Source organism: Prionailurus bengalensis, chromosome D4 (genome assembly GCF_016509475.1).
Source record: "Prionailurus bengalensis isolate Pbe53 chromosome D4, Fcat_Pben_1.1_paternal_pri, whole genome shotgun sequence".
NCBI lineage: Eukaryota > Metazoa > Chordata > Mammalia > Carnivora > Felidae > Prionailurus > Prionailurus bengalensis.
Window position 1 is genome coordinate 59,477,907 of NC_057359.1, and position 25,434 is coordinate 59,503,340.

Genomic DNA, 25,434 nt, shown 5'->3' on the forward strand with positions numbered 1-25,434 from the left:
TGGCGGGGGGGGGGGGGGGGGGGGGGGGGGAGGCCTGGATCCGTGCATCTAAAGAATTAGTCTTAAAGCAATATGCAGAATGGATTGAAGGGACAGAATTTAGAAAAAATCTTATTTTATCTTCAGTTTCTACTTCAAAATCAGATATGCTCACTGGAAAAAATGTCCCCATTGGAAATTTCAGATGCTAAATGAGGTTGGGTGCCCATCTCTTAGAGATCCGAAGCACCCTGCCCACACCAGGTCACACGGAGAAATGCGCTCAGGAGTCTATAATAGCACCCCAGCGGCTGGGCTGAAACAGCATCGCATCACATGCCATGCACAACACCCCTTTTACCAGTTCAGAAGTTCAGAATATATATATAATGAATTCCAACCCTAAACTGGAGTTTTAGAAACATTATGGCAATTGTTCCCCTTCCTAGTGGTCCTCACCAGGCAGCCGCGACTGTCCCTAGAGACAGGGAACACCTGAAAATTTAATGTGTAAACAATGTAGTTAAAATAATTTCACAATCTCCTAACAGAAAGGCGTAGCTGGGAAGTCAAACGTAGATAAAAAAAAAAAACTCAAAACAGCACAAAGGTCCAGACCACTTAGCGTGGGGGTAGGTGTGACCTGAAGGCACATTATACCACAGAAATTACTGATAAGATGCATTTACTGAGCTTATACTTAGTAGGGAAAAGTTTATTTGAGAAAAACCATTTTAAAAAATATTTTGCAATTAAGCTATCTGGAAAATTAACTTATCTGGAACTCTTCTTGACCAAAGACGGATAAATGAAGGACCTACAAAGTTAACAGGTGAAGGTGCTACAGTCAAAGCAGAGTGCTCAATGGTTAGCAACAGTGACAAGCCTGAACCACAGAAAAGTTGTGCCAATAACCCTAACCCAACCACAGCAGAAGACCAAATAGAATGGACTTAAAAAAACAAACAACTTTATTCCAAACAGAATTACCAAAAGAAGAATGTTAACTCTAACACATTTAACAGATTTCATTTAAACTCAGTCACAAAACTCAAAATATCAAACAAAAACAGCTTTGTGTGCTTAACCACTTTTCATCATGAAACTTTAAAAAAAGGGACACGTGGAGAGTCCCCCACAATTTGGGAGTCACTTAGGCAAGCAAATATTTACTATTAAGCAAAAATGACAGTATTAAAAATGAAAAGTCCTCAAGTTTAAAGAGAATGCCTGTTCAAGTCTTTAATATGCATTTATATGCACATGAGAAAACAGTATCTTAATTTAAAGGAAATCAAGTCTCAGGGCTCACCCTTTCTTCACATGTGATGGCCTGTCTCGCCTTCATTTTGACTGCATACCCCTCACTACACAGTTTCATCTGCACTGACCTGCCATTTCCAGCAGTGTGATCGGCTGACCCGCTCCACACATCCTGTGTGCCACCCACGATTCCCTTACATGTTTGCACAGCACTAGAGGAGTATTACCCCTGTCATCGAGCTAGGAAAGTTCAGGTCTCCAAAGATGATTCTATATACACAATTCTGTTTTATTGCACAGTTTACAATATACAGCAGGTAATTACATAACCAACCATAAGGTAAGAAGAATATTGATTATTGAGACAAAAACATCAACTGTCTCCAACCACAAATGAAACAAAGACACACAAACCTGTCACCATATAAAGGTGGCGTTTCCTCTGTGATGCAGTCCTAAGGGCTCATACCACTCCTAAGTGTGTTAAATACAGAATCCGTAACATATTCCTGGTGGCATCAGAGCTGAAGTATGGGAGGCAGGACCGGAAGGGCCCTGGGCTCATAAGGCATCTGTGCCACCTATGTAACAAAAAGGCCACTTTTAAAGCTCTTCAGATAGTTATTCAATCATGTTTGCCTTTTCAAAATTATTACTAGTTCATACTGAAGATAAAAAAGCAATAGTTAGAATCTCTTATTAATAACACTTTGACTTCTTTTAAAGTTCAGACAAAGCTGTTGGCTACCACAAGCAAGTTCTGCTGAATTTTGTCAAATTTAAAAGGTCTATAGGACAACACGAAACCATCCCTGGTAATGTATTTGCAGTTTGGTCTTCAGAAGCTGTAAAAAGTGACAAAGAAATCCAAATATATTAGGAGTTAAAACCATTAAAAATATTTATTGTTTTTAAATGCCACAAGTTTGAGACTGCAGAAACCAAAGCATCCCCTTTCAAATTCTCACTTCACTTCTATTTCACAAAAGTGCTTCAGAACTTGGTTATCCATCACCTTACTGGAGTGTATAGACAAAAGGAAGCCCATTCCCAGAGCATGGCCCCAGGCTGACTCACCTGCCACATGCTGAGCACCTACACACACCCATCAGTGCTCCAGCACCAGTGCCTTTGTCATTCATGCCCCCAAATCCAACCCGCTACAAAGCCAGACTCCATTCAATAAGCCAAAGATGCTACTCACGTTTATTCGGTGTCAAATCCTTGTTTTCTGAAATCCTCACATCTGCATCTTGGTTTTCAAAGTAAACTGCCATTTCCAACACAACATTTCCAAACAGGGCTGTTGGAAAGCTACTGGGCCTCATTACTGCCTGGCAAATGCTTGATAATGCTTCCCAATCCTTTAAGGTTGGAAGGATGCTTATGTGACCAGCCATATTGCATTTAGAGGTAAACATCTCTTTTGGACTATCTGCCCAGAAACTGAGTAAACTACCAGCTGAGACCCTGATTTTGTTTTGGTCAGTGTATGCACATATTCATATGCAGTTACCCAGAATGAGGAAAAACTGGTAATAAGAAACTTAACTACTCTGCCATGTCAGATGCTGGCAAGCAATCTTAACTACATATTTACAGATGGGGATTTTTAAAAGATTGATAAACCACTTTTCTAGGATGTTTCAGGTTTTACTAGTTATTCAATTGGTAAATAGGAGGCATTTTGCCTTACTGATCAGGGCATAAGATTTAAAAATCTGATTCCTTCAACAAGTTTTTCTCTGTTATGTAGGGGATGAGTATGCTACCCAGCTATTACCAACTTCTAGCATTTAAAATGAACCTTCTAAATATCTTGATTTAGATTTTATCACCTCAAATGGCTTTAATGATAAAATGGTAAAACTGGGTTCCCAAAATGTAAAAATCCTAATAGAAGTCTCCATTTCCAAGAGTAAAATAAAAAAGACAACTAACACTCTGGGGTGAAAGCTATCCTGAGGGTTTTTTTTCTTTCTCTTCTGTAACACTTAGAAACCAGGAGGGAAAAATCTAGAGTCCCATTAACAGACTTCCAAAATTCAATATTATGCAAGTATTTATCTTTTTTTTTTTTTTTTAAGGAGAGTTCAAGAGAACAGGATACTTGAATATGAGAAACTAGGACTCAAAGTGAAAATATTCCCCGAACTCCCACAGCTCTTCACTAAGTTGGCAACAATTAATCAAAGAACTAAACTAACCAGAGTTTGATCCATACGCAATTCATGTGAAATTTCTTCACAGGATCAAACAGCTGTGACGAAATGTAAGTCTCCCCATCTTTTGGCAATGAAATAAGTGAAATTAACATAAGGGCATTCGAAGGGTTTAAGGTCACATTCAGAACTAAACAACACTTTCCAACTCAGAAAGCAAAATGGGAGCTTTCACCTGCTGCTTGGGTCTGCCCTACTGTGTCTGAATAGTCTGGATGATGACCATCCCAACATGTACTTAGTTTCAAAACTAACACAAGCGATTTATCATGAAAAGCCTGCATCTAATAAGCTGTTTTTCTCTTCTCTGTCCTACCATGTTATATGCTGATGTTTAACGAATATTACCCTTTGCAACTCCTAAAAGCAGAGAAGAAAGCCTGAGAATTCACAGGGCTCTAAGAGCCTTTTCTCTGGCTGGTCATGGCCACTGATGTTTCAATACAGAAGGTTTAAAGACTTTTGGAGAAAAGAACCATATCTTGGCTATTAGCTTTCCTTGTCAAAAGCCATCAGATAGATAGCTATTAACCAGGCAATTAGCCTAAAGTTCTTAGATAATGATTACAAAACAAAACCAAAAACCCCTTAAATTTTCCTATTAGAACCTTTTATTCTGAATTTGTTGGTGCTGAAGGAAAACAGCTCTGCCCCATAATTCATTGTGCCCTGAACTTACGACAACAACCTGTATTTGGTCAATTAGGAACAAAGCCAAACTACATTCTTCTTAGGTCTATGCAGTTAATAAATGGCACTTAACTGGTTTCTTTCAAATCATCTTTAACAAGAACTCATAAGTCGCATTGATTATACCCCAAGAGATGAGGGACCGATGGTAATTCAGGTGAGCACCTCTGAAAAGATTTGTCAGCTTTCTGTCTCGTTCTAGCCAGATTTTTTGGAACACCTTGGGAGAAGACTGAAACTCTCCACCAATCTGAGACTGCATGCGAGTTTTTACAACATTAACTGGAAAAAACAAGATTCCCAACATGGCACCCAACAGACCTCCACAGATAAAATCATTGACCAAATGAGCGCTGTGGGTGGTTGCGGTAGGCAGATGCTCCTTAATGGGGCCACGAAGGCCAAAGAAAAGGACATTGCTGAATCCATTACGGAAAAGAACAGGTACCAAGCCTCGATAATATTCTCTTATTCCATGGCATCTGAGTGCCTTGAAAGCCTGGTAAGTGTTTGTAAATTTGTCATGATGCCTGTGGTCTTGAAGCAATGTCTGAACTCTTTCCAAGGGAGTAAAAATTGCTTCTGTTGTCCCTGCAAGTACCGCTGCCACACTACGGGTTGCAAACTCAGGGGGACTGATGTGCTTCCGGAGAAGACAGGATAAGTCCTCATACAGACCGAACATAAGCGCCAGCGTGGTGGTCTTCTGCAACAGTGGGGGAAGGATTCCGCGGTATAAGTTTCGAAAGCCATCCCTCCTCAGCTGAAGCACTGCGTCCCGGGTTTTGATTCCGTACAGCTGCTGCCGAAAGAGCACCTTCTGAATGGGAAATGTGATTGCTACATTGTTGAAAGCTGCACAGCAGCCGCACAGATAATGCTTCATTTCACCTACATTTGCAATGTGAGGTGACAGGTCTTGTTTGGAAGATGTCAGGATGGGCGGCCTCTTTTCATGAGCTTCTGAATCCACCATGTTGCTTAAGATCTTTCTTCTTCATGAAGGATATTTTTAACCTACAAATAACAAAATGACAATAGGTAACCATTATATATAGGGCTAAACATGTGCAACTTTTCCTTGACCCTTTTAACTTCTGTAACACTATTACATTTCCGTTTTAGACTGGATGAGTAGTTGGTACAGTACTTGCCGAGGGCCCCTGGAGGTCCCGGACACCCTTGCAAGGGTCCACAAGGTCTTTCCTTTTCCAGCCACTTATCTATGGGAAGTGGGATTTTCTGCTTATACTTCAACTAGAACAACTTCTCACAAAAGACACAAAGTAGACGCAGAGATGAGACTACACCCACCTTTTATGCCCTCTCTTTTACACAGACCTGCAATACTGTCAAACACTCTCTCCTCATTAAGTTGTTTTGGAAACAGTTATTTTTCATGAAAACATGTTATCCATATTAACGTGCAATGGGTTTATCATTGATATTTTAAAGTGAATATTTAAAAATTTTGTTTTTGTTTCTAAGACCATAAATAACTAATCCACATAAACAAGCACTCACATAAATAATCCACATAAATAGGGCCCACAATAATTTTTAAGCATAAAGGGGTCCTGAGACACCAAAAAGTTTGAGAACTCCTGGACTAGTTCACATGTGCCATAAACTACGTAATGATACATACCATTATCCTTCTGAAAAAAATTCAAAGTCCTCCATTGAGAAATAAAATATCAAAACACGCATTCATTCTGTTCACTAACACTTACTTATTGGTGTCTAATCTGAACTAGGCCCTCTACAAATTGCTAGAGATTCAAAAGCAAGGAACTCATGGGTTGCCTGGCTGGCTCAGTCAGTAGAGCATCTGACTCCTGATCTCAGGGTGGGAAGTTCAAGCCCCACAGCGGGCATGGAGCCTAACTTAAAAAAACGAACAAAACCATAACCAGACAAACAAAGCAAGGAGCTCACAATTTAACAGGAGACTGCCAAGGAAAACAAATACACCAGAGCATAAATATCTTGCTATAGATAAGGGACACTGAGCATGCACTTTGGGGGGTAGAGGCTGGAAGAACAGGGTCACGGAAGGCCTGCAGGTATGTACTATACACTGCATTTTCATGTATTTAATTCTCAAAACAATTCCATCAAGTAAACATTTTCCAGGTTTTACCAATGAAATAACCAATATTCTTTGTCCGAGGTACGGAAAGTAACTGGTGAAGCTGGCATCCTAAGTCTGATTCCAGAGTTCATGCTCCTGCTATCATACCACAGGATAACAAGGACTTTGGGAGGCTGCCCTGGACAAAAAGTGGCTATATATGACCGCTGAAGAAGATGTGAAGCCTAAATATAAAGGCTTAGCCCACTGAGTAAAACTAAGGTAAGGCCCTCCCTCAAGAACGCACCTGCTTCCTTAAAGTGGCAAGACCATCCCTTGCCAGTCATTTAAGTCTGATTTTCCCAAAAGGATCCAGATAGTTGGACCATCCAGAACAAACCCACAGCTTAGAAATAATCTTCACTGGGGAACTAGATGGCAATTTTATATTTTACATTAATAGGCTAAAAAAAATTTTTTTTAAATACTTTATTTTTTTAAGCGATCTCTGTACCCAACATGGGGCTGAAACTCATAACCCCAAGATCAAAAGTTGCATGTTCCACCGACTGAGTCAGCCAGGCACCTCCACAGGCAAAATACTTTTCAATTGGTTTTAATTCCTCAACAGTATGAGACCACATTTATGAGGCTAGTCAACAAACCATTAAATAACCCAATTAAAAAATAAGCAAAGGACTTAAACCAGCAATTTCTCCAAAGGAGATATAAAAAAAGATACAGGAGACTCCACCCATCTTTCAAGCCAGGCGTGAGAGATACTTACAAAACTGTGAAACATACTCAGATGCCAGCAGGCATGTGAAAAGATGCTTGACATCTAAATCATCAGAGAAATGCAAATCAAAACCACAATGAGATCATCTCACCCATTAGGATGGCTACTCTTCAAAAAACCTCAGAAAGTAAGTGTTGGTAGAGCTGCGAACCCCCATGCACTGCTGGTGGGAATGCAATATGCTGTAGCCACTAAACCAGTATGGCATTTCTCCAAAAAGTAAAAACAGAACATAGGAGTCAGCAGTCCCACTTCTAGGTATGTATCCCTAAGAACTGAAAGCCAGTTCCAAGAGGTATGCACATATCCACACCCACAGCAGGGCTATTCACAACAGACGAAGCAGCACAATGTCCACTGATGAATGGTAAACAAGACGTGGTGCATACATACGATGGAATACTATGCGGCATTAAAAAGGAAGGAAATCTTGTCACATGCTACTACATATTAAGTAAAAAAAAAAAAAAAGTCAGAAAAGGACAAATATATATACTTATATAAGTGATTCCACTTATATAAAGTAGTCAAATTCAGAGAGACAAAGCAGAACGTTGGTCAGCAGGGGCTTGGGGAAGGGGGAACACTGAGTTACTACTTAATGGGTATAGATGCCGTTCTGTTAGACGATAAAGTTCTGGAGATTTGTTCTGTAACAGTATAAATATACTTAACATTATTGAACTGTATACTTAAAATTGCTTAGGATAGTAAATTTCATAATGTGTTTTTTTACCACACACATAAAAACACTACATGTAAGGATTTTAATGGTAAATAAATAAAAAAACAAACTGGCTAGATAAACCATCTAGGGTTTTTTTTTTTTTTTTTATGTTTATTCATTCTTGAGAAAAAGAGAGCGAGCAGGGGCGGGGCAGAGAGAGGGAGACACAGAATCCAAGGCAGGCTCCAGGCTCTGAGCTGTCAGCACAGAGCCCCGTGTGGGGCTCGAACCCATCAACTGTGACATCATGACCTGAGCTGAAGTCAGACACCTAACCAACTGAGCCACCCAGGTGACCCTCTTTTCTATATTTTTTCAAGTTAAATTTGTGTCAATCTATTCAACTGTTTTCAAAAGATGAGATGACAATAATGAAGCTCTAATTAGAATAACAAAAGGCCAACAGTGACAGACCAATGAGACAAAGTTTCAAAGTAACCAAATTACTATCTCTCTCTGAGGATCAGTTTCCACACTTACAACTGAAGCCAATGTCATCCACCATGCACAATCCAAGTGAAAGTCAACTAAAGAGTCTTAACCCCAATGCTGGGGACACAGTGAATAATGCACTGAGGGTCTAGTCAACAAATGTCAGCCTTCCCACTGGTTTCCTCCCTAAATTTTTAATAACAATGTTTTTTGTGTTTGTTTCATTCAGACTTCTAGGAGAACACTGTCAAGATGACTTTAATTTACTTTTGTTGGGAAGTTCTTCTTTACTGATTTTAAACTGGCCTCTTAGCATACTATGAAAACTAAATTCAACCAACTTATTCAATTCCTTCCATGTTCAGGCACTGCCCTACGTGTCAGAGACTAGAAATAAGCAAGAACCCTGGCCTCAGGGCAGATAAGACATGCAGACAATTAGACAGCAGTGTGATGAATGCCAAGTGCAGAAATAGACACAAGGTACATAAAGGCCCCACAGAGGAAGGGGTCATCATTAACTAGCAGTCTGACAGGGCAGGACAGGACATGTGGGCAAATAGGGTGAAGCACCTTCAGCCAAAGAAGGCAGCACAGGCTAAGGTGTAGGTCCTGTGTCAAAGGAGCAGCAGTATCACATTCTGGAGGAATTATTCCAGTATGTTCTGCTAGAGCACCGTGTGGGTAGAAGATGGGTGGGTGGCAGTGGAAAAAAGAAGCAGGCTTGGACCGGTATTATCAGAGACCCTCAGGAAGATTCCAAGACCCTCTGACACTACGGAGTACGATTTTTCCCTTTCTCATGCGAAGCAAATGGAAAACAAGCAATTTTCCTTCACCAGCGTCTGTGTCTTCCCACGAGATAGACTACACTAAAAAGAAAATGTAACACTGAACCTTTGGCCCAAAGTCTCTTCGTTTTGGAGTTCCAGTTGGCTTGCTCCATGCTTCTATTAGAAAAGATAAACTTGCCCTCAGCTGAGAAAAACTGTGACACCACTGCAGGCCCAAACTCTGCCATTAAGGAGGGTCCTAAAAGGGGTCAGGAAACTTTTCTTGCCACTACATCCCCTGGTTCCACTGACAGAAAATGACAGTGCCAGGGGCACAATCTCTCACTGTCCACCCACAGGGGAGCCACACCATCCCCCTCAGGCAGGGGCACTGGAAGGAGCGGAAATGCATCTGAATGCTGCTTAGCTACATGGTCTATCCGTTTAAAGGGGCAGTAAAATCTGTTCCACTGCAATGTAAATAGAGTAAGGCCTGGTTCAGAGAGAGGAATTATTTCTAATTTTGGCAAGTATGAAAACAGTTAAACTATGAAGTCACCTGTATGTTCGACAGAGAGAGGCCACATTCCTTGGAGTTGGGCTGCTTGTAGATCCAATAAAACAACAAATGAAATCATTTAAACGGAAATTCACAAAAGAAACACGTACTAATTTTTAGGAAAAAAAGTACACATTAGAAATTCAACATTTAAAAAAAACTTTTTTTTTTTTTTTTAAGAGAAAATAAAGTTGTAAATAAACTAAATAGACAGATGTCTTTCTGCTCCAGGCTCGCTGCCCTGGCTCAGGGCTCTTCAGGCTTGCCTAACTCACACCAGAGCCTCTTTACTAGTCAGCCTGCCACTAGTGATACAATGCATTCTGGAATTTTCTAACAACAGCAGAGATACCCCAGTATTTTGGATAATTGCATAGCATTCTAACAATTGGATGTATTACATATCATTTATTCTATCTCCTATTTTAGTCCCTGTTTTTTTGTTTAGGTTTGCTTTTTTTTTTTTTTTTAAATTGATTCATTGGGCCGCCTTGTACATACACCTTGCTTGGGTGAACTCTCACAAGGTTGTCTGTAGGGTAAATGTTTAGAATGGGATTGCTGGCTCAAATACTACTTGATAGCTACTCCAAATTGCCCCAGAAAAACTATGATTTACACCTTAAATTACGTGTATGCCAGTACCAGTTCTGATACCATTTCCAGCAGCAGGTATTAATTGTAATTTCTGCTTATCTGATGGGTAAACAAAAACCCCTCATTTTGTCATTAAAAATTTTTTAACGTTTTATTTATTTTTGGGAGAGAGAGAGGAGAGAGCGTGTGAGGAGGGGAGGGGCAGAGAGGGAAACAGAGGATGCAAAGCAGGCCCTGTGCTGACAGCTGGAAGCTTGATGCGAGGCTTGAACTCACAAACCGCGAGATCGTGACCTGAGCCAAAGTGAGACGCTTAACCGACTGAGCCACCCAGGTGCCTGTCATTTAAAATTTCTGATTAAAATACAGCACTTTTTATTTTTGACCATTTGGATTTACTATAAATTTTCACGATACCCATTTTCCTGTACACAGAAAAAATTTTTGATTTGTGAAATCCTTTTATATATAAACAAGTCCATCCTAGTTAAATTTATCAAATTGCAGCAAATACTTTGTTTTATCATTTTTGTGGTGCTGAAGTTCTCAATTTGGATATTAAATCTATTCATCTTGGCTTCTAGGTTTTGTAATGTCCTCAGAAGGCCATCATTACTCTAAAATTATGAACAAGTAACCCACAGCTGCTCTCCTCTATAGCTTTATTTATCATCCATCCATACTGTGATCTGTCGAACGACACAGTAAGGCCTGAGGCAGAGAAGAGATGCCTCTGGAAGGGACTGGTGAGCATAAACTAAATGCCCACAGGCATGTGCACGGTCCCTCCGCACTTGCTCTGCCCCGGGAGCGGCACAAGCACTTCTCTCGCGCCAACCTGCTCTGACCCACTATGGCGGCAGGACACGTGTCACCATCTGGTAGGGCTTCCCCATACTCTAAGAATTCTCAGCTTTCTGGCTTTCACGCTTTTCCTGGTAGACTTTTTTTTTCATATAGATACTGAAATTTGTGTCTAGATAGTTTATCTTTGTGGTTGCTATTATGAATGTGCTGATTCCCTCCAATTAATTTTCAGACTGCTTTTTGTCTGCATTACAAAAAAAGCTACCAATTTTTGTGTATTAAGGTCAGAACCAGCCAATTTACTGAATCCTCTCGCAACTTCTCAGTTTTCTGGACTGGATTTGATTCAGCTTCCACCATATAAAATGCCACAAATTATTTTTATTTCTCCTCTATATGTCTTTTTTCTATCTTATTAGACTCACAAATACTTCCTGAACAAAATTATGGTAATAGTGAATGTCCTTATTATTTAGTGTTTAGTTTTGAGAGACAGACTGACAGATAAAGCATGAGCAGGGGAGGGGCAGAGAGAGAGGGAGACACAGAATCTGAAGCAGGCTCCAGGCTCCAAGCTGTCAGCACAGAGTCTGACATGGGGCTCACGCTCGCGAACCGCAAGATCATGACCTGAGCCGAAGTTGGACACTTAACTTACTGAGCTACCCAGGCGCCCCATACATTTTTTTTAATGTTTATTTGAGGGGGAGGGAGGGAATCCCAAGCAGTTGTGCTGCCAGTGCAGAGCCCAACAAGGAGGTCTATCTCACAAACCGTGAGATCATGACCTGAACCGAAATCAAGAGTTGGATGCTAAACCAGCTGAGCTACCCAGGCACTCCTCTTTATATTTTTCTTGACATTTCTGGGAACTTTGCTAGGAATTAATGTTAAGTATGACACTGGTTTTTTGGTGTGAGAGATAAGAAGTTGTCATCGGAGTATTCATAATCTAAGTCCTAGCAGTTTACAGGGAAATAGATCATCATGACACAAAAATGTTTAACTGGCCCCTATAACATCTGTACCCACTCAAGTAAACTTCTCTGTTTGTCATCTCTCCCTACGCAGCTTTAGGATTGTGCTGCAAACATGGAGTGAAGCATGCCTTTCCAACACTACCACATTTCATCAAATTACATTAAAAACCCCAACACTTCATCCTGCATTCATCCTAAGAACTGTATCTTTAATTATAACTTAAGCCCCTTTACCTCACTATTTACTAGGAAATTATGTTTCCCATTAAAACTGGATTCCACTTTTCTAGTACTAATTATCAACTGGTAAGGGCTTAGAGGATTTTCAAACATGGGAAAGGAATATAAATATTTATTCCTGTTTTACTGAAATTCAACCACCCTCAACCCTTCCCACGACCACTCAATCAGGAACTTTGGTCAAACGCTTTCAGGGAGCTACTGAGATGATCATATGAATACAAGAGACAGAGCCAGTATAACATTTAAGAGCTAGAGCTTACAGCCTGGGGTCAGATACTGGCTCTACCACATACCCACTGTGTGACCTTCAGCAAGTTCCTCAAGGTCTCTATGGCTTAATTTCCTCATTTATAAAATAGGGATGTTACCTACTTTATAGGTTGGCTCAATTAATTGTGTTACTGCATGTAAAGTATCCAGGAGAGTAGTCCAGAGCACCAGAGGTGCTCAACATAGATGAACTATTATTACTGTTCCTCTCTGATGGGTTAATGTTAGCATATTTCTTGTTAATTACTTGCCCTTGTAATATGGGAATGAATCCTCTTTGGAAATGATGAAATGTTTTTTTAAATGTATCACTAGATACATTTGCTAATGTATCACTAGATGTATCACTAAATGTATCACTAGATACCATTTGCTAATATTTTAAAATTTCACATCATGAGAACATACCAAGTTTTCAATTTTAGTACCTTCTTCAGGCCAAGTTCAGGCATCAATGTTCCACTGGCTTTGTAAAAAGAATCTGTCACTTTTCCTTCCTTATGCTGGTAAACAATTTAAATCTTATCAAAATTATCTGTTCCTTGAAAGTTAAAACAATTCACCTGTAACAGCTGAGCCTGGTGTTTTGGGGGATGGTAGCTTTTTGGTAACTTTCTCGATTTCTTCCATTGTTACTGGTCTGTTAGGTTCTTTCTTCTGGAGTCATTTTGGTAACTGGATTCCCTTAAAAAAAAAAATCTGGTTTATTTATATAGTCTTATATAGTACTTGCTGTTTTTAAAAAATACTTCTAGTCTTGAGCAGGGCAGGCAGTTTATCAAATTTACATTCCCCCATCTCAGCAAAAAAAAAACAAGCTCTCAGATTTACCAGTTTTACTATTTTTCAGTTTTTAAATGTTTTTCCTCTTTATCTCTTTTCTCTTGTTTTATCTAGGCATATTGTATTCTAATTTCTCAAGTTAGATGGGATTATTCACACCCAGCTACAGAATCCAAGCCTGTTTTAGCTTTGCCCATCTTACATCCTCTATTTATGCATCTTTCTTGTGGCCTACAGTAAAGACAAGGACAGATCTCAGTATCTGGCAGTCGTCCTCCAGTCACAAAAGATTTGATGATAAATACACCCTGAAGCTGACCTTGATTAGTGGGAGAACAAAGCAGCAGCAGCAGCTGCGGCGGCAGTGGCAAAGCAAGCTGAGTATATGAAGTCCATTACTAAGTTTTTTGACCACAGCAGGACAAAGGGAAGAGATGTATACAAACCTGAAATATCCAGGCTCCATGACAATCTTGCCACAGAAAGAAAAATAAAATAGCCATTGGCAGCCATCTTTCTGCTAGATCATGCTGAAATGCAGGGGGAAGGGGAAAGAAACAGAGAACTTAAAATGGGTAAAGAAATGTTTTTTAAAAGTCCCTGTTCTGTCCTGAAATTTTGGTCCATCCTGGGGAAACAGGATCTTCTAGCACAGATATGAGAAGCCATAGCTCTGATATCTAGCTACAGCCTCCTTGATTTGATGACTACATTGTTATGATTTGCTTTTGTTAAAGCATTTTTGCTAAAAGCCATACAGACTCTTCCTCCTTCCTACGTAGCAGTACTTCAGTCTTTATATAGTATAGCATCATGCCATGCAGCATTCGAAGACTCAATTTTTTTTTAAGATTTTATTTTATTTTTTAAGTAATCTCTACATCCCATGTGGGGCTCGAACCCATAATTCTGAGATCAAGGGTCTCATGCTCCACTCACTGAGCCTGACTGGTGCCTCAAGGACTCAATTTTTAAAACCATTAACCTGTTGCTGACTTTATTATGCTAATTCCTGTTTCAATAGCTGTTTCCCTGAATTCAGGATACAAGTGCTTGTATAGGACAGCTTTCCATCATGCATTATTTTTGTGGGTATTTTATATGACTTGGGGAGAACTGAAAAAAGAAAACCCACAGCTTTTTAATTTGTTTAAAACACACCTTCTGCCTCATACATTTTGTGCTTTTAACCAGTTAAAGAAGCCAATGGCATTTTAGTTCATTTTTATTTATCACCAATAGCATTTTTAGTTAAAAAAAAAAAAGTCTAAAGATGGTTGAGAAGTTTGTCAGGGTACAGAGTTTGATAATTATTAATCACTTAGTCTTCTCCATCATTACTTCTTACTGTTTTAGCTGACAGATGTGAATTTAAAAACTTGTAAGTACTACACTCGCCAATCTAGGATCAACCAACATTTTAAAAACTTGGCTTTATATCTATGTAAAACTTTGCTCTTCTTCAGTCTCAGGACTAAGAATACCCAGATTAATGTATACATTATATAATACACTGAAAACTTATGAATGTAAAAAATTTCATTTAAATAAATACATAACCGACTTGAAATTCTACAGTCACCACCTACAAGCTGTTTAACAATCTATTGTTCCTTGATAATACAAACCAAGTTATTTGTACACCTGACTAACCAAATTTTGTCCATGTTCACTTTTAGTTTTTACTGGAATGATTTTTTCTTTTTTTAATATTTTGAGAGAGAGAGAGAGAGAGAGAGAGAGATTGCAAGTTTGCACGGGGGAGGGGCAGAGAGAGGGAGGGAGACACAGAATCTGAAATAGGCTCTGAGCTGTCAGCACAGAGCCCACACGGGGCTCGAACCCTAAGCCCGTGAGATCAGGACCTGAGCCGAAGTCAGATGCTTAACCTCCTAAGCCACCCGGGGACCCCTGGAATGATTTACGTTCTAAAATTTTGCAAATTAAAGTTACTTCATCTAGTTTGTCACAGCTCTTTGTAATAATGGAGACTGTTACTAAACAAACCGTAAACTGTGGCTCACAGAAGTTAGTCGTTTACTGACCACTGTATTTAACTATTTTAAGATATTTTAAGAACATCACTCTACATTTAGAGTATCAAGTTAACAGGACTGGATATAGAAAAAGGAAGGTAATGAAACCCTCCTAGACTTCATAGATTTAAAAATTTCCCTCTAAATTATAACCTCCTGAGACTGAGGTCTTCAAAGAAACCAGATGCACAAGGGAAAAGAAATAAAACTAAAGCTTTCCCTCTAGTTTCATCCTACACACCAGAATGGTACGAATAGGTTCCTAATTTAGCAACAGAAGGATGGGGTGCACAGTATTCTGTGAAAATGGAGTTTAGAATTTTACAATGTTTATCTATATTGCAAACATGGCTCAATTTCTTTACTAAACTAACCTCTATACTTCAATTCCTTAACATGGGTAATTCTGTGCAATTTACTGCAAAACTTATTTAACAAAATTTTATCCTATTTGCTACCTAAAACACTCAACCTATCTGATCAATAGGAAGCACAGTTAACAAGCTGACTTTCAAGCAACCTCAAGTGTGAAACTTTTGCTGCACAACCCAACAGTGTAAAGTCTACTCACTGTAATTTACAGCCCACACGGATAAACAAGATCCAGATATGATCCCAGCACAAAGGTCTTTGTGCAAAAAGTGGGGGGAAGGCAAGCGTAATTCTCAAAGGATGTGAACTCCCACAAGTCAGCAGGTCTGAGTCAGCATTCAGAACCAGATCGGTCTGGGTTCCAGTCGTAGTTATGAAAGTATCTTGCTAGAATACACATAGCAACGTCCCTAATTTAAAAATCCAATTCTCTAAGCTTACTTTATCAAAGGAGAAACCAAATACCTCCGGTCAGCAGTAACAGCTTAGTGCATTTAAAGAAAAAATCCTAAGCGTGACTCCAGATCCAAAGTGCCTAACCTGTGCTCTGGAACCACTAGGGGACCTGACCAGTTCTGGCACCTTTTGATTTTACTGAATCCCTTTCCAAGCAAAGGCGGAGGAGGCTCGAACCCGCAAGGTCACTACGCATATACCTTCAGGGCTTCTGTTTCACTGCTGACAAGAGAAACCAAGGGTGGGAATTAAGACCAGCTGTGTATAGCCGACGGGGCAAAATAAGGGTTAAGTGTAAAGGGTAAATACAGCTGAGGCACCGACGTGTTCTTCCTACCTAAGCTCAGTGCTAAATAATCACTACAGAGATTCAGAATGAACATCGCCCGCCTGCCAGCTTCCCCCCCGCCCCCAAGCCTTGTACAGTTGAGTTTCCCACAACGCAATGCAACATGGTGTCGCAGAATAAGCACTGCCTAACTGTGGCTGAATTTACCGCCCTCTGAGCGTCCATATCCCCAGTCTGGCGTAAGGGGCAGGGGTGGAAATAGGGCAGGATCACCGAAGGCCCTTCCGTCTCTGACAGTCAACAGGCTCCGGAGGCCCGGAATCCCAAACCCCGAGGGGCAGGGGCCCTTCCGGCGTCCCAGCGCCGCCAGCGCTGCTCTCCCCGGGCGCAGCGGGCCCCTCCCCGCCCTACGGTTTGTGCGCGGCGTGAGGCACCTCCCCGGCAGAGGCGCGTCCGAAAGAACGCGGTCTCCCTGGCCAGAAAGGCTCGCTCCGGCAGCCAGATGGCACCCCCCGCCCCGCGAAGCCCTGCGAAGTCGGAGGGCCAGCGGGAGAGCCGGGAGCCGCGTGGGCGCGGAACCGACCCTGCGCGCGCGGCGCCTCCTCCGGCTCCTGCGGCTTCGGGCCCCACCCGGGAGGGCGCGCGGGAGCGACTAGGCGCGCAGAGAGGGGTGGGCCCCAGGGGCTGCGCCAGAGGGCCCGCGCAGGGCGACCTCCTCAGACCGTCCTTCGTGCTTCCGCCCTTTCAACCCACAGGCCGGGGGAAGGCCCGTGCTGCCCACTCGCCGGCCTCCTGCACTCACCCATTGCAGCGGGCGTCCGGCTCCGCGCACGGTAGCCGCCGGCCCGCAGGACGGCTAGCCGGCGAGCCAGCGGCCGCGCAGGCGCAGACCTTGACCGACCCGGCGCGCGGGGCGTGGCCTGACGCGCTCGACGCCGCCGGAGCCCGATCACGTGAGGCAGCCGCGCGGCCCCTCCCTAAAGCCGCGGAGAGTCAGGTGACACCGCACAAGTACTCTTGGCACCGGCCAGGCAGGTGTAGGGTCATCCACCACACCTGTCGTAAGGCACTGGGTCTCTACTAGCGCGAACACCGTTGCCTTGGCGCCACTCGGTGGCCTTGCCGTGCCATGAGCAGCCAGCGCGTTCTCCCGCGTCCAGTCTGGGGGAGGGCCGGTGGGCATTGACAGTTGTGGGTGGCAAGCGCTGAAAGTGCCCCGCCTGGCTCCCCTCTGTAGCCTCGGTTAGATTTCATGACACCGTCCCAGGGGCCTTTTGTCAGCTACCGATGCCTCAGGCCACAGAGGAACACCTGTGTGTGCTTAACAGATCACGCTTAAACTGTTCCCTCAGACAACTGCAGGTCTCGGATTCTACTGCACCTGGAGATAGGAGGCTTGTCACTTCTGGGAGTGACCTTGGACAAGTCACTGGTTCCTAAGCGCCAAATCCCTGTCCGAAAAGTAATGCCTGCTTTGTGTGCATCTTTTGGCTCTTGGAAGAATCACTACGAATTATGACCTGACTCTGACTTGTAAACTGGAAGGCAACACAACAGGTGTGAGGGGTTGGAGGAAATGTGAAAAGTCAGCCAGGAGAGGAGAAGCGCTTCGGGAGGCTGCTGAAATACGAAGGAAGGATGTGGGTTAGTCCACTGGGTGGAAGCGTCAGTCAGGGATTAGCTCTCGGTGGGTGGCTTTCCCTGCCCACTTGTCCAGAGTGCGCTTTGTAACTATCAACTCCAAAATTTTGTCTGGTCTGCTTGAGCTGGCTGTTTAACTGCTGCTTGGGATGTAGGAGACCGTGCCACCTAATTTCAGCAAACTCTTCTGAGATACCTGCTGTGTGCCATTGTTCATGCCCAAGCCCCCTGGGGGAACTTAAAATCTAATGAAGGGTGTAAAAACAAAGGACTCTGGAAATTCTGAAGCAGAGGGCCTTTTCCCCTTGAGAGAGAACCAGGGATGGCTTCAGACGGTAGGAGGTGTTTGAGGTGGGCCTGGGTTGAATGCCTGGAATTTGGACTAGTGGAGAAAGTCACAGTAGCAGAAGACCGTAAAGGTCAGGTGGCAGGGTCTGATAGGCAAATCTTGACTGTCAGACACAGGCATTTGGCATCTAATTAGTGCGCGGGGTTATATTTGGGGCTCCACGGGATGATGACAAGGCCCCACACTAGTTTGAAATGATAAGTCGGGCAACAGTTGGGGCAGGGCATTCAACTCAAAATTCTGTTTGCCCCGTCTTGTGTGAATTTCTGTTCAGATGTATTATTTGAAAAATAAATCAGGCAGGCATCTAGCATTTTCAGAAGCAAAAATAATTCATTTCAGATTAGGATGGAGTTAGTCTCCTGTGGTAAAACCTAAAGAGGAGGAAAAGATTGAAATATAAATAGACAATTGGGGCACAACAGACTCCAAAGAGAGGAAATCCCAGGCCAACAGGAACACCCGTGTCTCGAACTGTGCCAGTGTGTTTCTGTCATGCTGCCGGTCACAGGGCAAGCCTCTACCCCTCCAGGTCTTAGTTCCTGGTCTGAAACCCCTAGGCCCTTGACTGGCTCTTTTGGGGCATATTAAGGTTGGAACTGAAAACCCTTTGTTTTCTCAGGAGTCATCACAAAGTTAATGTTTTGGGGGTGCCTGGGTGGCTCAGTCGATCAGGCGTCCAACTTCAGCTCAGGTCATGATCTCACGGTCCGTGAGTTCGAGCCCCACGTACAGCTCTCTGCTGACAGCTCGGAGCCTGGAGCCTGCTTCAGAATCTCCCCCCCCCCCCGCCCCTCCCCGATTCATGCTCGCTCGCTCACTCTCTCTCAAAAATAAACATTAAAAAAGTAAATAAATAGAGTTAGCGTTTCGTTTCTCGGTCCTCATCTACCCATTTTTTCATTCATTCTTTAGCCTCTTAAACTGTTATCCACACCTCCAGCCTCCATATCAGCTGCCAGATAATATCCTAGAAGGTATTAGAACCCACCTTCGATAATCAGGTTAAAAACCTCCAATGGTTCTCTCTTGCCTCCCCAATCCGTACAAACTTCTTAACTTGGCGTGAGGACTGTGTTCTGGCCGCTCTGCCTTACTGTCCACCTCACACCCGATGACATTCTGTACTCCAGCCCTGTGCAGTCTCTCAGTGTCTTGCAAATCCTTGGTTCCTTAAGCCTCTTCCCCCCTTTCACCATTGACTCTTCTCCAATTAAACATGTTAACCCTTCAAGGCTCTTTGCCTCCTCAGAAGAGCCTTCTCTGACCAACCCAGGCAAAACTGATGGCTCTTGCCGTTGCTTTCCCATAGCACAAAGTTTGGGGGCAGTTCCAAGCCCCTGCTGTATGTTATAATAATTCATGAGTGTGAATCACTTTCCCACTGCCGGCTCACCGGGACAGGGCTGTCTGCCTTGTTTCTGGCCCTCCAATTCAGTGCTTGGCAAAAAGGGTGTTTGCCCAAGAGGGTCTGGGGTCTTGCGAAAAGGGACATGGGAATGTTGCTGATAGACGATTGCTTAAGCACCCTCCGACTCCCCCACCCCTGCCAAATGCTTTCTAGAAAGTTGTCTAGGGCCCTCAGTCTCCATGGACCCTTATATCCACAAAAACAGCTTTACACAATCTGCCAGTGGAGTCTTGGCTACTACGAGCCAAGAAAAGTCACCTGTGGTCATTCCCTAGCAAAGGGCCAGTGACCTTCCTTTCTCTTCAGCTCACATTCCCCAGGCCCCTGCAATTGTCTGGGCCTATCTCGGCCGCTCCCCTTCATACCCCCCAGGCTCCAGACACATGGCCAGCCACTGCTAGTTCCCTTCCCTGAACCTGCTGTGTTCTTTTACATACCTCCAAACTGCGTACATTTTGTCCTCTGTGCTTTGAAGGCCCTGCCTGCTTCGTGACAGCCCTGTTCACCCTGCACCACTTAGCTTACACAGAGGCTTCTTGAAGCTTTCTCTGACTATGACTTCACTGCCTGAGGCTGTGGAGTTCTCCATCTGTGCTGTTAGCCCCCGGGTGGTAGTGGTGGGAAGCCTGGGTGCCCTTGAGTTCATTCAGTCTGTCTGTCCCCACAGCTTGTCTGTGAACTCCTGCACATGCTCATTTCTCCTTCACTCATTTTCAAACCTACATCGATCTAGCAACTCACATGATCTGCATATACCATGCACATAATGGAGTCAAAGGCTTTATCCCACAAGTCCATGAGATGGTCTATTCTATTCCATTTATTCATTAATTTATTTTCATGCTGGTGGGGACCCACTAAGTCAGTGAGTCTCAACCTCTGATAATTCTTATGTAATTATATCAGAATTATCTGAGTAGCTTTAAAAACCAAACCAAAAAACCTGAGTGATTCTGCTTTAAAATGGCCCGTAGCGTGATCTGGACCTTAGTATGTTTGTTTGTTTGGCTTTTGGACCTTAGTATGTTTTAAAATCTCCCCAGGTGTGCTGATGTTGAGACCAGCCCCAAATCCTGACTTCTCCAGTGGGGCCTAAAAGTAAGAATCACCTGAACTTGGGCCAAACAGCCTATGATCCTGGACCTGCAGCATTGGCATCATCTGGGGGTTGTTACAAATTATCCTTCCTTTTTTAAAAAAAAAATTAATGTTTATTTTTTTGAGGGAGAGAGAGCATGAGCAGGGGAGGTGCAGAGAGAGAGACACAAAATCTGAAGCAGGCTCCAGCCTCTGAGCTGTCAGCACAGAGCCCAAAGCAGGGCTTGAACTCATGAACCATGAGATCATGACCTGAGCTGAAGTCAGATGCTTAACCCACTGAGACACCCAGGTGCCCCAGAAGTTATTCTGCCTGGCCTGCCCCAGGCCTAGTAAACTAGGATCCGTATTATTGAGATCAAGTGACTTGTATGCACTTTACAGATCGAAAAGCTAGATTCTACATCCTGGAAGGTTGGTAAATAGATCCCCAGTCCCAAGTCAGACCTACTGCAAAATCAGAATCTCCAGGGGAGAGGCCAGTTGGCCTGTGTACATTTAACACAAGACCCAGGTGATTCTTCTCAGGCAATTTTGGGAAACAATAGCCCTAAATGGATATCCTGACCCATGATAGTGACCTAAAGTTTGAAACACCGGGGCTTGCAGGGCTCAAGAATGTATGAGTGAAAGAGCATGCAGCCCAGGGGGAAAACTAGGATCCAGCCCTAAGAAGAAACCCTCAGTGCTTGAGACCGGCACATACCAAGTGCTCAGAGTGTCCGTAGGAGAGCAAAAATGTACTAGCTGCAATCAGGGAAAGCTACCTGGAAAAGGTGACCCACAAATCATGATTAGGATTTAAACAAGGTAGGCTCCAGAACAAGCATAGGATGGGAGGGAATGTGTAAGGAAGGAGGCACTAGGTTTCTGACTCTCCCTGACCTCGCTCCTATCCCCCCAACTTTGCCTTTGTCCTAAGCATACCTACAGGCAGAGCTTATGCCCCCCTGGTAGCTCTCAGGGCTCAGAACGGTTGCTGACCTCTGCGTGGCATCATGGGACACCTTACTTGGTATTTAAGTGACACATACTTGTGCAATACAAACACATTTTTATCTAGCAAGGACTGAGTCAATAAAATAACATCAAACATTTGCACAATACTCTGTGGGTTTTCCAAGCAGTTGCATGATAGTTATTTCTTCGGATTTTCACGTAATTTTTGTGCTCAGAGAAGCCCCGTGACCTGGTTGAGTTTAGTACCTAGTGAAAGGTATGGCTGGGACCCTACCATCCACCATTTTTGAGAACAAGCACAGTTGAGTAGTTGGTGCTTAGCCTTTGGGAAAAAGATCTGTGGATGGTGAATGGCAGACTGGCCCTTTACCCAGGACTCTTTGATCATATGATTTCCCTGAGGAACTTGTTACAAATACAGGTTTCCAGCACCCACTCAAGACCCACTGAATCAAGATTTCCAAGAGGAAGGACTTAGGAATTGTACTTTACCGGAGACACAACATGTTGCAAGGTCAGCATACCTGGGTTTCAATCCTAGACCCATCACTTCCTGGTGTACCCGGGGCAAAGTTCTCCCCATCTCTGAGCCTCACTATCCCTCTTCAAAAGGACAGTCCTGGCTGGTGCCCACCTTCTGAGTCCCTGAGAGAGGCTCCCCAGGATGGCTCATTCTCCTTCATGGAGTGGGGTGGGGGGAAAGGAACAATGGAGTTTAGGGACTGGGTCACCCAAAGCTCGAAATGCCACCCTTTTTTCTTGCTCCTGAGAAGGGCCTACATAGTCCCCTTTGTATCCTACTCACTGTGGGTCATGACCCTCCTGTGGGGTGAGAGGTACAGAGCATGAGCTCTGGGCAGCCACCACTAAATCTAATTTCTGTGTTTCGTAATATTCCCTTCACCTTCTGATCCTGTTTCTCATCTGTACAGTGGGGATCTCATCAGGGGAAACCAGCGTGTGCACAACATGGGCACACAGAGTAAGCCCACCATCCATGGGGACTTTATAATTATTATATCATTTAACACTTATTGAGCACCCACTATGTGCCAGAGACTCTCCTAGATCCCTGCTTGTGTGGAGTCTACATTCTAGTTACAATCTAGTGGGTGGAGACAGATAATGAACATGATACACGTTTAATATTTAAACAGTAAAAACACTGCATAGATTTGATATTTGAATAACAAAGACAGGGGGTGCCTGACTGGCTCAGTTGGTAGAGAACTCTTGACCTCAGAGTCATGAGTTCGAGCCCCATGTTGGGCATGGAGCCTGCTTAATTAAAAACAAACAAACAAACAAATAACAAAGACAATAAACAGATTTCAGTATTGAAGTAAACAACAAATGTGGTAGTGGCTCATTGATCGAACATCCCACTCTTGATTTCCACTCAGGTCATGATCCCAGGGTCATGGAATTGAGCCCCTGCTTGGGATTCTCTCTCTCTCTCTCTTCCTCCCTCCCTTCCACCCCTCTCCCTCTCTCTCTCAAATTAAAAAAAAAAAAAAAAAAAAAGGTGCCTGGATAGGGGAATGGCAAGAACCACCCTGGACTTCCGTCTGAAGAGGAAAACGATCTTGAGTTCTGCCCCTTACTTCGCAGATGTAGAGCTAGGGCAGTTTTACTTTGTAAAATGTACTCCGTTCTCACCTCCTAAAGGAGGCCTTCCCAGAACCCCAGACCCTCTTTCCTTTGAAATTCTGTGGCTGTAACGGCCCCTGCCTTTCCCCTGAAAACTCACCTGATCTGGCTGACATGATCTGAAGGTTGACGAAGGTAAGGCATGCTTAGGGTATTCATTTCACACTGTCATCCCTGCAGTAACCCCGGGGAGGTCACTTCTCACACCATCTTTTTTTCCAAATGTTTGTTTATTTTGGAGAGAAAGCGCAAGCGGGGGAGGAGCAGAGAGAGAGAGAGAGAGAGAGAGAGAGAGAGAGAGAGAGAGAATCTGAAATGGGCTCTGTGCTGACGGTGGCAGGCTCCAACTCACAAACCAAGAGCTCATGACCTGACCTGAAGTCAGACACTCGACCTACTGAGCCCCCCAGGTGCCCCCCCATGCCATTTTACAGAAGAAGTGGAAGCTTTTTACCCGTTGCCCAGGTCACACAGCCAGAGAGGATGGAATTAGGATGTGAGCCTGGGCCCCTCAGTGCTTCTGTAGGGGTGACAGCTATTCCTCTTGTTGTCTGCCTCCCAAACTCCAGGAGGGCAGGACCCCTTCTCAGCCTCTCAGGGTCTCCCATCTCTGGCCCCCAGCCCAGGAAGTCACCTTCACAGGGGCAGAGGGTGAGGAGCCTGCTGGGAGTTATGTCAGGAGCCGGCAGTTAGCGTGACCAACGGTTTCAGTCTGCCTGGGATCACCCCAGTTTGGGCATCCTGGAGAGCTCCACAGTCCTGGGCAGATGGGGACCATTGGTCACCTATAAGCAGACCCCAGGCAGCCTCCTGTCCTGCCCCCCGGTGGCCCCATGCCAGAACTCAGGCTGTGTTTCATGAAAGGAAATGGCTTAGCTCATGCATCACATTTTAGGCAAGTCTAAGTTGCTTAAAGTCCTCTAATGTAACTGGAAGGGTTTAGGGACACTCCCAGACACAACACTGGAAGATACACCTGTCTCTCTAGAAGACGAGAAGCCTTAAAGATGTACCTAGCCTCTGACCAGGAATGCCACTTCTACGAGTTTCTCCTAAGAAAAAGAAATATGGACAGTGATTGTTCTTTTGACAGTGATTTTGGAACAAAGATATTCCCAGCGGAGCTGGTTATACAAAAACACGAATGAGTTAAAATAGAATCTCATGCAGCTAAGAAAACAAAATCATATCACAGATTTAATAACATGAAGACACTATTCTTTTTTTATAAAAATTTATTAATGTTTATTTATTTTTGAGAGAGAGAGACAGAGTGCCAGTGGAGGAGGGGCAGAGAGAGAGGAAGACACAGAATCTGAAGCAGGCTCCAGGCTCCGAGCTGTCAGCACAGAGCTGGATGTGGGGCTCGAACCCACAGACCTCGCAAGATCATGACCTGAGCTGAAGTCAGATGCTTAACCGACTGAGCCACCCAGGCGCCCCATGAAGACATTATTTTAAATAGAAAATGAAGCATAAAACTATATAAGCACAGCATGAACCCAATTTTATTTATGAGGCGCGTGGCTGGCTCGGTTGGAAAAGCAGGCAACTCTTGATCTCTAGGTCATGAGTTGGAGCCCTACGTTGGGTGTAGAGAATACTTAATGAATCAAAAAAACAAAAAGAAAAAAATAATACAATGTATGCAATCTAAGTTTAGATTTATGCTTTGATGGATGATTAAAGAAAATGTGGTATATAAATGCAATGGAACATTATTCAGCCATAAAAAGAAAATATATTCTGCCATTTTGACAACATGGATGGACCGTAAAGGCATTATGCTAAGTGAAATGTCAGGCAGAGAAAGACAAATACTGCATGACCTCACTTATATTTGGAAACTAAAATAAGCCAACTCCTAGGAACAGAGAGGAGATGGTGGTTGCCAGGGGCTGAGGGATGAAGCCAAATGTGGAGGTGTTGGTCAAAGGGTACAAATTTCCAGCTGTAAAATGAGTAACTTCTGGG

The 25,434-nt window shown here is 43.4% G+C and overlaps 1 protein-coding gene across 9 annotated transcripts; it reads right to left on the minus strand.

Moving 5' to 3' along the window:
* Positions 1-927: 927 nt before the first annotated feature.
* SLC25A51 (solute carrier family 25 member 51) lies at positions 928-17,265 on the minus strand. Of its 9 annotated transcripts, none has more exons than XM_043565640.1 (5): positions 17,154-17,257; positions 13,645-13,728; positions 12,979-13,099; positions 9,519-9,560; positions 928-5,171 (listed from the first exon to the last, which is right to left on the minus strand). In XM_043565640.1, exon 5 carries the CDS (start codon positions 5,128-5,130, stop codon positions 4,237-4,239), a length of 894 nt encoding a protein of 297 aa, XP_043421575.1. In that variant the 5' UTR covers positions 5,131-5,171; positions 9,519-9,560; positions 12,979-13,099; positions 13,645-13,728; positions 17,154-17,257; the 3' UTR covers positions 928-4,236. The 9 variants fall into 9 exon arrangements, with proteins under 9 accessions (XP_043421575.1, XP_043421577.1, XP_043421579.1 ...); XM_043565642.1 differs by having other exon boundaries at positions 9,519-9,563; XM_043565644.1 differs by lacking the exon at positions 9,519-9,560 and having other exon boundaries at positions 12,979-13,090.
* Positions 17,266-25,434: the final 8,169 nt, after the last annotated feature.